The 11,005-nt window shown below is 33.6% G+C and overlaps 1 protein-coding gene across 2 annotated transcripts in view; it reads right to left on the bottom strand.

Annotated features, from left to right (window-relative positions):
* Positions 1-829: 829 nt before the first annotated feature.
* LOC113497966 overlaps positions 830-11,005 on the bottom strand; it is a 56,992-nt gene continuing 46,816 nt past the window's right edge. The window contains exons 4-11 of one of the 2 annotated variants that reach the window (XM_026877815.1): positions 10,434-10,541; positions 7,002-7,141; positions 5,915-6,169; positions 4,951-5,223; positions 3,849-3,945; positions 2,328-2,440; positions 1,353-1,424; positions 830-1,081 (exon numbers count right to left, since the gene is read on the bottom strand). In XM_026877815.1, the coding sequence (XP_026733616.1) occupies positions 950-1,081; positions 1,353-1,424; positions 2,328-2,440; positions 3,849-3,945; positions 4,951-5,223; positions 5,915-6,169; positions 7,002-7,141; positions 10,434-10,541 (1,190 nt within the window). In that variant the 3' untranslated portion in view covers positions 830-949. Of the gene's footprint in view, positions 1,082-1,352; positions 1,425-2,327; positions 2,441-3,664; positions 3,946-4,950; positions 5,224-5,914; positions 6,170-7,001; positions 7,142-10,433; positions 10,542-11,005 lie in introns of those variants that run through there. The other variant, XM_026877816.1, reaches the window with a different exon arrangement.

Genomic DNA, 11,005 nt, shown 5'->3' with positions numbered 1-11,005 from the left:
AAAAATGTGTGGCTTAATGATGTTCCCAAATTGGAAGTGTCTGATAGGCATAGTAATGCTAATTCTTTGTCCTGAGCTGGATTCAATAATGAAATACGCGACGACATTACGACGGATTGAACCGTGTCCAAATCCAAATCCACCATATGAGAAGCATCCAAAAGTATTTATAAGCCTAACCGCATACAACAGAACTGGCATTTTTTATTTTAAAGGCAACTTGACAATTAAGGAAAATTTAAAAGGATATTTCTGGAAAATCAAAACTGGCGTTGATAGACCTGGTGGAGAAGTAAGGTATACGAATGATTTTAAGAGGATGACTTGCAAAAGTGTGATTCCAAAAGTAATGCTTGATGCTACAGGCGTGCAGTATAACGAAAAGACTTGTGAAGTGTATAAAGGCAACTATTCCTTTGAGAAAATTGACTTGCACGAGTTAGATTCTGCATATTATTTCCCGATGAAGGAACTTGGGGAAACGGTGGTTTACCTCAGTTTGTACAGCAGTAGAGGCACCAGCATTTGTTTTATTTCGCACTCTGTGTTCAGAGTCAGCTGATCAAAATGGCGTGTTAAGTATGTCGAGCCGTTTTCTAGTTAAAACCTCCAATTATAAGTGAAATTAGTTTATTGTGATTGATTTTAAATTGTCGAGAATAAATATTTATGCAAATTAATGTGTGTTTTTTAATAAGGCTTTTATTAATTGCCATTTTCATTTAAATTCCCTTTAGATCATCTCGACCAATTTACTACTAATAGTGCCATTGAAATGGTAAGACTGGATCGGAACAAGAACATACAGAAGTTAAAATAAAAACGAAAATCAATATTAAAATCTGTATAATTATAAAATATTTACATAAATAACTGCAATACAGTTTTGTACCTCAACTTTCTATAAAAAGTTATTTTTTGTACTTTAGGTACATTAGTAATATTTATTCTAGGGTTCCTCGTTTGTGACCGGCTTGGTGGTCGGAGTCTCTTGGACTATAACCACATGTTTGTTAGCTCGTCTCCTTGCGTATGGCCCCAGTCTAACTCTTGTTGGCTCTCCTTCGCTTTCAGCTGATACCTGTTAAATGTATCATAGGAAGTCCAGGGTCAAAAACACAAAAAACATATTGGCTATCAAGCCAATTGAATATGAATTTAGTTTTTTTTTTGAGCACTTTAAAAGGTTTTAATGAAATAAGCACTTAGTTCTGAATAAAATAAAAACTATAAAATAGTACATTGAATAACGGGATAGAAAAAATGACAGTAGGCCAATTTCATTTAGCCTAAGGCTTCGGTTCGATAGAATGCTACGTGTTTTTTCACTTTAAAAATATATTTTTCTTTACCTGAACTCTTTTCCTCCCAGATACGTTGTTCTCTAAAAATTTGTTCACTGCTGACAGTGTATTAATTGGTATCTATAAAGTAAAATGTATTTCAATACATGAGAAAAAATCAGGCGATGCAAATTCAACTTTATGAAATCATCAATAAAGTGCAATATACAAAGCACCATCACCTAGCCTTTCGGAGCACCTTTCAATAATAGCTAAAGCTAGACTTACTGTACAAAGAGTGACTCATAGCTGTGATCAAACAAAAACTTTTAAAACGGAATCTCTGTAAAATAAATTATAATCTTCCTCCACCAATAAAAACGCTTTTTCAGTTATGTTTGAATGTAATTAGATACTAAACTAACATGCATGGTAAATAAAGTGATAACTTTATCTTATGCAAAACTAGTAGGCTTTTGTCCTAAAATACACCAATTTATTTTTTTGGAATAAATTATCACCACACAAAAAAGACGTTAAGGTTTCGGTCAGTTAATATTCCTAATATTATTTTGATGCTCTGCAATCATGCTTAATTCAATTCTCCCATGATGTGATTCACGACAAAAAAGTCAAACAAAAAATGCAATATCAAAAACGGTCGTCAGTTCGAAGCCATTTTGTATTTCCACAAAAAGGAATGGGTATAATTTTTCAGGCACCTACGAAACTTTATGTTGAAATGCGGCATGGTGTCACGTATTTTTTTCGATATCATTTTCTTAAATTTACAAATTTTCCCAGTCACCAAGTGAAAACCAAACACCAAGTGAAAAATACAAAAATCACATTCTTGGTACCGCCAAAATATCTTGGCACTCCAAAAACAACGATAAAAGTTTACATATACACTATGTGAGACAGAAAGAACGATAGTCTCTATCTCTTTTCAGAAGCACCAAGATACTTCAATGGAACTGCATTGTTCAGCATGCAATACAAGTTTTAACACAAATGAGACATGAATTATGATTGTGAACTTACGGCGAAAATGTCATCGATAATTTTGGAAGCACTCGGTGTCTCTACCGATATATGTGCCTCCGAGGATGCAGATGATGATGGTTGAACATTTTTCGATGATATCAAATCTGATTCTGTAGGAAATATTAAAATATTAGTCAAAACAACAAGAAGATACTACTATGGAATGTATTATGGATATGCGAAATTAAATAATGAAGCTGATCGGTATTTGTAGCCTAAACAAATTTTCAGTAAAAACTAAGTTATCTAATTGGTTGCAGAAATGTTCATAATAATATGATTATGCTGAATCCCCAATACTGCTATTCATTAATCATGGCTATAATGAAATAACTATGTATCTTGATTGCCTTCTTCACATTTTATTTCTGATCAAGTTTGAGGTCTTACTGACTCCTGAGATACAAGTAATATTTTACTTAGCTTAGATTTCAAGTGTTTAGTGATTATACAATTAATTTAAATTTTTACCAGTAAATTGCACGAAGAAATAAAATTATTACCAAAAAAGCTTCTGTTTATATGAAAACCAATTCCCTTCGATATTAGGCATTAGGATTATTCAAACAGCAAAATAAATCGAGTTGAAACTAATAAATGTCCCCATATATCCTTTTAATCGCGATACATTGCCTATAATTTACTGAGCCTAACAAAACATCTGTTCATTTTCTAAGCAAAAAAGTAAAAATAATCCTCAAAACATTTGAATATTAAATGCAAATTATAATAATTAGTTTTTTTTCACAAATAAACAAAAAACTTAATTAACGAAATAACGTAGTAACATTGAATGTCTAAATAAATTCTCAAGTTTATTTTAACTTTAAATAAATAATTTATAAATTTTACGGGTTTAATGCTACTGTTATTTTGTGTAAATTTATTTATTCTTTTAATAAGTCTGCAGAAGGCTCTAAAGGGTTGGTCGTAAAAAATAAAATCGTAATAAAAGCTAGCGTATAAAAATATCTTGAAGATTATGGGAGTGAAGACGAGAGCATTATGTAGCTTCAAGCTTTCTACTGTTGTAGAAGCGAGATAGTGATATGCTCTGTTTAGTGAGTTGTTTCGCTTGCTCTGGAACTGATATCCTTCAAATACTCATAGTACAAGCATTGATCGCATAGTGCTTATCACATCTAATGAATATATATGTACTACATTTACTAAATGTAATCTGTTCTGTATGAAAAGTACATATTATAAACTCAAGTACAATTTAATTATCTGTATAAAATTAATTCATGTTTATTATTCTCACTGGGTTCAAATAATGTTAGCTAAATCTAATTTAAATAAAAACATTTTAACACAATAAATTGGATAAAAAATAAATTAATAAAAAAATGTATTTTATTAATTCTAACACCACTTTGTTTGTAGATTTTCTCCTGATAATCTTACTCCTAACAATATTTACAGCTACGTCTTAATAATAGCTTGAATATTTCGCGTTGCCTGAGAATCCAGCGTTTGCGAATATGTCTGAATGGCCGGAATAGTCCGAGTAACCACCTGTTTTCACTGCTCCTGTCTTTTGTATGGAAATATTGGTATTTCCAGCGGTGTTCGTGAGGAAACCGCTTACAGCTTTCAAAGTAGAAATGGGGATCTGGAAATAATTGATTACATCTGTTAGATGATACCAACACAAACCGTGGTTAAAATAAAAAATTGTATTCTCCAAAAATTTTCTGTTCAATGTTTACTCGTATTTTTTTATCTAGCCCAACGTGTCCCTCTGCTGGGCATAGGCCTCCACCAATCCTTACTGGTATTAACATGCTAAAATAATGCCCCATACTGAAGAAGTTCATGAAAAACGTATGCAACAAAAATTCATTCCCAATTAAGTACGTGACACCTACGGCAATAACGGTCGCAACAAGAACATTGCATCAATGCTTGCTACATAAATGCAAGAGCATAGCTCGGGTTCATACAAAGGTCCCTGTTAATGGGAAGGTCAGCACTTAGCCTGAATCGCACTTTATTAAAGAACTCTCGCATCAATGGGATGCAAATCAGGGCTATATATAACTCAGAGCTTTGAAGAGTTATAAAGAGATTTTATGGCAAGATAAAAGATTATTTTTGGTAAAAGGATTCATTTAGGACCGTTATAATGTTGGAAAACAAAAGAATGATCTCTTTATTAAGGAATGATCTTTACATTGTGAAGTGGCTTGTAATTATGGTTCGTCAAATAATTTAAATATATAGATATGTAATGTCAATGACAAAATATTTCAGGAACATTCTCTTGCGTCACGTTTTTGAAAATTTTGAGAATTCAAATTCCACTAAGGGATCTCAATTGATGAAATTGAGTTAGAAAATGGAGCCTCATTAAAAAATTCCGACACTTGACCTTTTTAAAAAAGCCTATTTTTAACACGTCCTGATCTGATCGGGAATTATATCAATGAAAAAATTTTTGAAGGAAATTTTACGATGCCTCTTATTTTGTAAATTTAATACTGTACCAATTTTTATTAGGATCACGCTTTACTTAACGAAATAGTCGATTAAAATAAATTATAAAATCCAAAGCGATAGAGTACTAAATGTTTCCGATTATCCTAAAAAATAATTTATCGATATGAACTCAACTTACATTGAAAATATCCTGGAAAAATGTGCTTGGGCGATTGTGAGTAACAACAACTTCCTTGTTATACGTTACTTTAGGCGCTTCATGTTCCACGTTGACATTTGCTCCAGATTGTACACCAACATCAATTCTTTTCTCAATAGGCTGTGTTTTGACAACTGGTGCTCCCGCTTCGCCGCCTGCTCCCACATAGCCTCCAAGGTACACAGTTTTGTGAACGTGGTGGCGATGGGGCTTATGTTTCCGAATAATGACCTCAGTAGGCGCGACATTAACCTGAATCCCAACAAAGATAATGTAATAAAAATCCCTTACCAAAGGACAACAAATTACGTCATTAGGAAGTATCTTGGTAACTGTTTGGGACGTATTTGTCTATTATGATATCATCGCTAATTAGCGAAGAGAAAACAATGAATAACATTTTCTTCCTGATGTATCTACTTATTATATATGATGCCGAATAAAAGACGGTCTTTCTACGCAAGACCTTAATTTAGATTTGCTGAAACTTTTGCTTATGTAACTTTTGATTAAGTACCTAAATTATCATTATTATAAGTCATTAGTTTCCTACCCCAAGATCTACACTGCAATCATAGATTTCTTAAAATCAAATCTAGTTTCTTCGTTATAATTACAAAAAAAATATGATTTGTTAGAACACTTGTGATGCACTTTTGATCTTTCCAAGATTTTTCATGTGCTGTATATGTGAAATTATAAACATTTAACGAACAAACAAGTAGTGCTAGGTTTTGCAGCTGTCTTCAAGCCTCTGGATGTGCGTTTAACCCTTGTAATCTCAAAAACGAACCTGGTGAATATAATTGTAACGTTGTGGTACTGCCCATACTGGCTGATAGTAATGTCTTTGGGCAATCCTAAAGAAAGAACTCAGAACATCTTGAAAATAATCCGGTTTAAAGTAGTGTGGGCTGTAATGCGGACCTCTCCAGTTACTCACTTCTTTTACGATAACTGCTGGTTGGGCGTGGGCGTGGGCGTTAGCATTAGCGTTAACATTAAATCCTGCATCGGCGTGGGCATCAACACCTGCATTTGCAACTGGTGCTATCTCATTAAAAGCATCAATTTTTACTTCACTGTGAACTTTTTTGTGTACTTTTTGCTCTACTTCAACTGGTTTAATGGCTGAACCGATGGATTTATGGGCGACGAACGAAAAGTCTGCTCCTCCGGAACTTCCCGAATCCCCTTCCTATAAAAACAAAATTATTGTGAGTATCAATCATGTTTTATCATTTTTTATTTACTTCATTACATGCTAATGCTGTACAAGGTCGTTAATTTGCACTAGGCTGAAGATCATGACATGTTCATGCATGATGTATTCAAAACATGCAGGTCCTTTGCAACGTTGCACAGATGGTGAAAAATGGGTTTCCAAAAATGAGAGTCGGCATGACAAATGGGTTTGGCGTGCATTGTGAGTGCATGCACTGAGAAAACTTTGTACCTTTACCTTATTCCTGTAAGTAAAGTCTCGTTAGCCTCAACTACGTGACACATAGCTGCTAACTTCTGACAGAACGGTAGAAAACCATTTAAGAAAGTTCCTTAAGTTTTTATGGTACTGTATTTATTAAGAACACACATGTTACCAAAACGATTTATTATAAAATACTAATTAAGAGGATTATTATGACTAAAATACAAAAAATCACCACCGAAAAAACAAAAGAATTGGATTAAGTTGTTAAGTTGGGTATAGGAGGAGTCCCAAAAAATCACATCCATAAACGTTTACGTATTTTTTCCAGTCTCATTTTTGTGTACTCGACAGTATTTTGTATATACTCAATACTATTTTTTGCGTAATCAACATAACAAGTTGTACACTGAAAGAAAAATAATTTTGTTTTAAATTTCAAGAATATACAAAACGTTTATGAAGGGTTTAGTTGAAAAAAAAATTGAGAGAAATGTTCCTCCACCAATCAATGTCTTCTTTGCGCCTTCTGTAACTTTTTCATTTGTTTTATTTTACGCCTTTCTTCTTTCCTCTTTGCCTTTTCTGCCTTATCACCTACCAGGAATGCAGTGGAAGAATGAGGTCCAGCTTGCGCTGAAGCATGACCCCCGCCTACAGCTTTTCCTGAACTAACGGCACCACCCAGACTGGCTTCTGATTTTACTCCTCCTCCAGCCGTAGCACCGGCAAAAAGTCCACCTGATAAACAGAAAAGAACATGTTTGAAGAAGTAATAAAAAAAACCGGTCGAAATACGTGTGTCAGAGTAATGACACCGAGGCGAGGGTTAAATACTTATAGGATAAAGAAAAACCATTTTTCGAAATAAAATGCTGATAGGTAATCAAACCTATGAACAATACTAATCGTTGCTTTAACTTTATTTCATATTTATAAAGAGGCAAAAGAAAAACATCATCATCATCATCGGCCTCGCCTTTTCCCATCCATGTTGGGTTCTGCTTCCGACCTATGATGATGAAAAGCAAAACGTCATCTGGGAAAATTTAAAATTAACCTAACCTACAATTGTGTATGACAACAAAGTTCTTTACCAACTGTCTTCCAGTCAGTCAAAAGTACACGACAAGAATGAAAAACATCATTATAAATGATCGTCATATACTTTATTATTTATTTCTTGTTTAAACTATTATTCCTTTAATTACGGACTCAAAACCCAACCGCCACGTCAGCTTTGATTACGAGCTCCGGTTGAGTCCGAAACTTGTCGGGTGATCCCGATAAATACGCGTCAGTAAACTTTTCTATCAAATTATAAAATGATCATGTTAATTTTACATTTGAATAAACTTCATAAGCCTACTTAAGCTTTAAAATATATAACGTAACTTAAAAATTGCGTACTTTCAAAATTCCCATTTTTAATGTTTATATTACTATATTTCGAAATAGCAGTCCAAGGTGGTCTCATAAATCCATACATAGAACATGTATGGATTTTTTAAACGACTTGCGGGTTCAATCCCAACGCAGGCAAGAACCAATGTGATTTTTTCAAAGTTGACAAAAATTGTGAAGAAATACATCTCGAGGAAGCCTAGATCAAAAATACTGGAATCACCAATCACCAGCGCACAGTAACCTGCGGTGGTGAGCAATGCTCTAGTCATCCCTATATGAAAGGAGCTCTGTGCCCAGCAGTCAGTCATCTATAAGCTGCTTTTATCTATTGTTATAGTCAATGCAACTTGGATCTACAACAAATAGACCAACGTACCTACAACTCAAAGTAGCATAATAGTATGTAACCAAGACAATGAGACTTTTTACCTTGTTTCTCAAGAGTCGCAAATTAATTGCAATCCAACAAAGGTCGAGGTGGCTGACGTAGAATAGTTACTGAGATCATTATATTAATACAAGCTAGAACCATTCAGATAGAAACGTAACAAATTGATATTGTCTTGGAACTCGATCCTTTCAAAATATTTTCCTAAGATATTGGAAATTTTAAAGGAGCTGAGACGAGATCGATTATTTTGATTATAAATAGGTAAAGGTCGTAATTTAAAGGAATTTTCTTACGGAAAAAATGATTTAATAGTTGTCGCGGGGTGTGGGATATTTCACAAACAGCTCAGTCAAATACACAATCACAAAGACGCCTAGACTCAGAACAAGTGTTTGAAGATGACAAAACGCTTATTGTAAGCGCAGATCAACCCACAACGATTCGCGTACTGCGAGTTTTCCGCGGTGTCTTCAACCACTCGGCAATCCGTCCATTAATAAGCAGTACTGTAATCTAAATGCAGTGAATGGAAATTCAAGTCTATCACCTTGAAGTACGATTAATTTTTGACACTACTGTCCAAAATAAGATGATAAATATAAAACAGGTGATTATTTTCCTCCATAACATTGTATATTAACATACCCGAAAATATTCGGAAGGTAATAATAATATGCTTAACCCCTGAGGCCATCAAATTACTTCGCTGACAATAATTAGGCCGGTATCCACCACGGATCAAATAACATGCCCGGATGAACATTATTAGGCAAGCAGTGAAGCAGAATGGTATTTCATATTAGATATTGCATTACTATGGCAGAACCATACATACACATTGCTAGTAACTTAATCATTTTTAAAAGAAATTGTTGTAAATTTTATCCTACTCAAGAATTTCTAAAATTCTTGATGATTGTTTGAAACTGTTTTGTTTTTTGTTTGAAATACTGAATTCTGGTAACTTTAAAAAAATTGTCACAGGAAAACTCACACTATTTTTCTAATAAAAATATCTAGTATGAGGAAAGATTAAATACTCTCAGGCTGTAAGAGTGATGTACAATCAACGGAATTTAGTCATGACACCCTAGACGATAAATTTAAAACCGTAGAAATAGAAAAAAGATTTTCTTTTTCAACAGTTAACGTTTTAAGATTGAGAACTACTTACTTCAACATATTGTGTTAGGCACAAAAGATTTTTAAAAAGTAAAAGAAACATTTTTCACTAAAACTGTTCTCTCTTTCTCAAAGACTAGCTGTTGCCCGCGACTTCGTCCACGTGATCGATTGTATCTTCGCTCCTATTAGTCGCAGCGTGATGTTATATAGCCTATAGCCTTCCTTGATAAAAGGTCTATTCAACATAAAAAGAATTTTTCAATTCGAACCAGTAGATCCTGAGATTAGCGCGTTCAAACAAACAAACAAACAAACAAACAAACTCTTCAGCTTTATATATTAGTATAGATGAGCAATAGATGATTTCTAATTATAATTACATGTAATAATATCGTTACCATGGAAATGTGTGTTTACGTGAATGTTGATCTGATTATATTTTGATTTCTTATAGTGGGTCATGATTCAGTACTATCGATAGTACATCATTTTATGTTAAAAAATATAAATTTGTTATTTTCGTTTTGTTTATGATAATAAACCATGGCCATTAGCGTAAACGTAAGAAGTAAATGTCAAAGTTGACTTCCCATCCAGTCTAATGTCACAAAGCAGCCTTTTTAACCTCATTTTGGGAAATCATTTTGACATGTTGGTAAATCTTCGGCATCGTGTCCTTGATGAGGTCAAATATTTTTCCAATATTTTGTCTTATCAAGTAAGAATTGTAATGACAACTCAGTGGTGCAGAATTTCGTTCAAATTATGATATGCAAAAACTAGGACTTATTTTTCAGACTTGTAGTCTGTCGCCTAGCAAGTAATAATGGTCTTGTTATACGCATATTTATTAAAAGAAAATTGCGTGCCGGGACTTGACACTTCGACCTTTAACTTAACAGTCCAACGGCCAAGCGAATAGTCTATCATTTTTTTTATAATAACTATCGTGAGACTGATTCATTATTAAATGAACAACAACTCCGGTTGGGTCTGAAACTAGTCGGGCTACCCCGATAAATACGCGTGAGTAAACCGTTACATCATGAATAGTCTATCACTGCTAATACTATAGCCAGTGGAAAAAAAAAATCTTGTCATATTTCTTACCAATGCTGCTCTCGCTATCGACTGCACCCCCAAGTCCTGCTCTGGCTCCTTGTCCAAATGGCGTACCGGCTTCCGCGAAAAGACCACCTCCAGCCTTACCACTGCCACCTTTAAAAAGTAATCAAAATTCAATCAATCACAAAATTTTATAAACTCCGTTGAAGGGTTCAATGTTTAAAAATATCTTTCTCATTTTTAAAAGCCGTAAAATTATGCTATCAATGTTAAATGTTTTTTATTGCCTTATGTATTAAAAAAAATATCGAAATCTTCTACCTATTTTAATTTTCAGCTATTTACACACAAAAATCGGTAATTAAAGTCGTCTTGATGGATATTGATGGATAAAGAACTTGGTAGCAAGCTAATGAGTATTTTGTGTAAGCAATATGTCTATATGTGTTTGTTTTGATTTCTGATGATATGGTAGCAGTACTACAGCATATTTGACAAAAATATGTTTTACAAAGTAAAAAGTATCGTGACTTAAACAAATTAAATGTTATGGTAATATTGATCAAATCTAACAGTAGAATTTAATAGAAATATGGCCTAATACTTTTTCTATCACC

Source organism: Trichoplusia ni, chromosome 10, assembly GCF_003590095.1.
Source record: "Trichoplusia ni isolate ovarian cell line Hi5 chromosome 10, tn1, whole genome shotgun sequence".
In the NCBI taxonomy this organism is placed as follows: Eukaryota; Metazoa; Arthropoda; class Insecta; order Lepidoptera; family Noctuidae; genus Trichoplusia; species Trichoplusia ni.
Note: the sequence above shows the minus strand (reverse complement) of the source record. Positions and strands in the feature narration are given on the sequence as shown.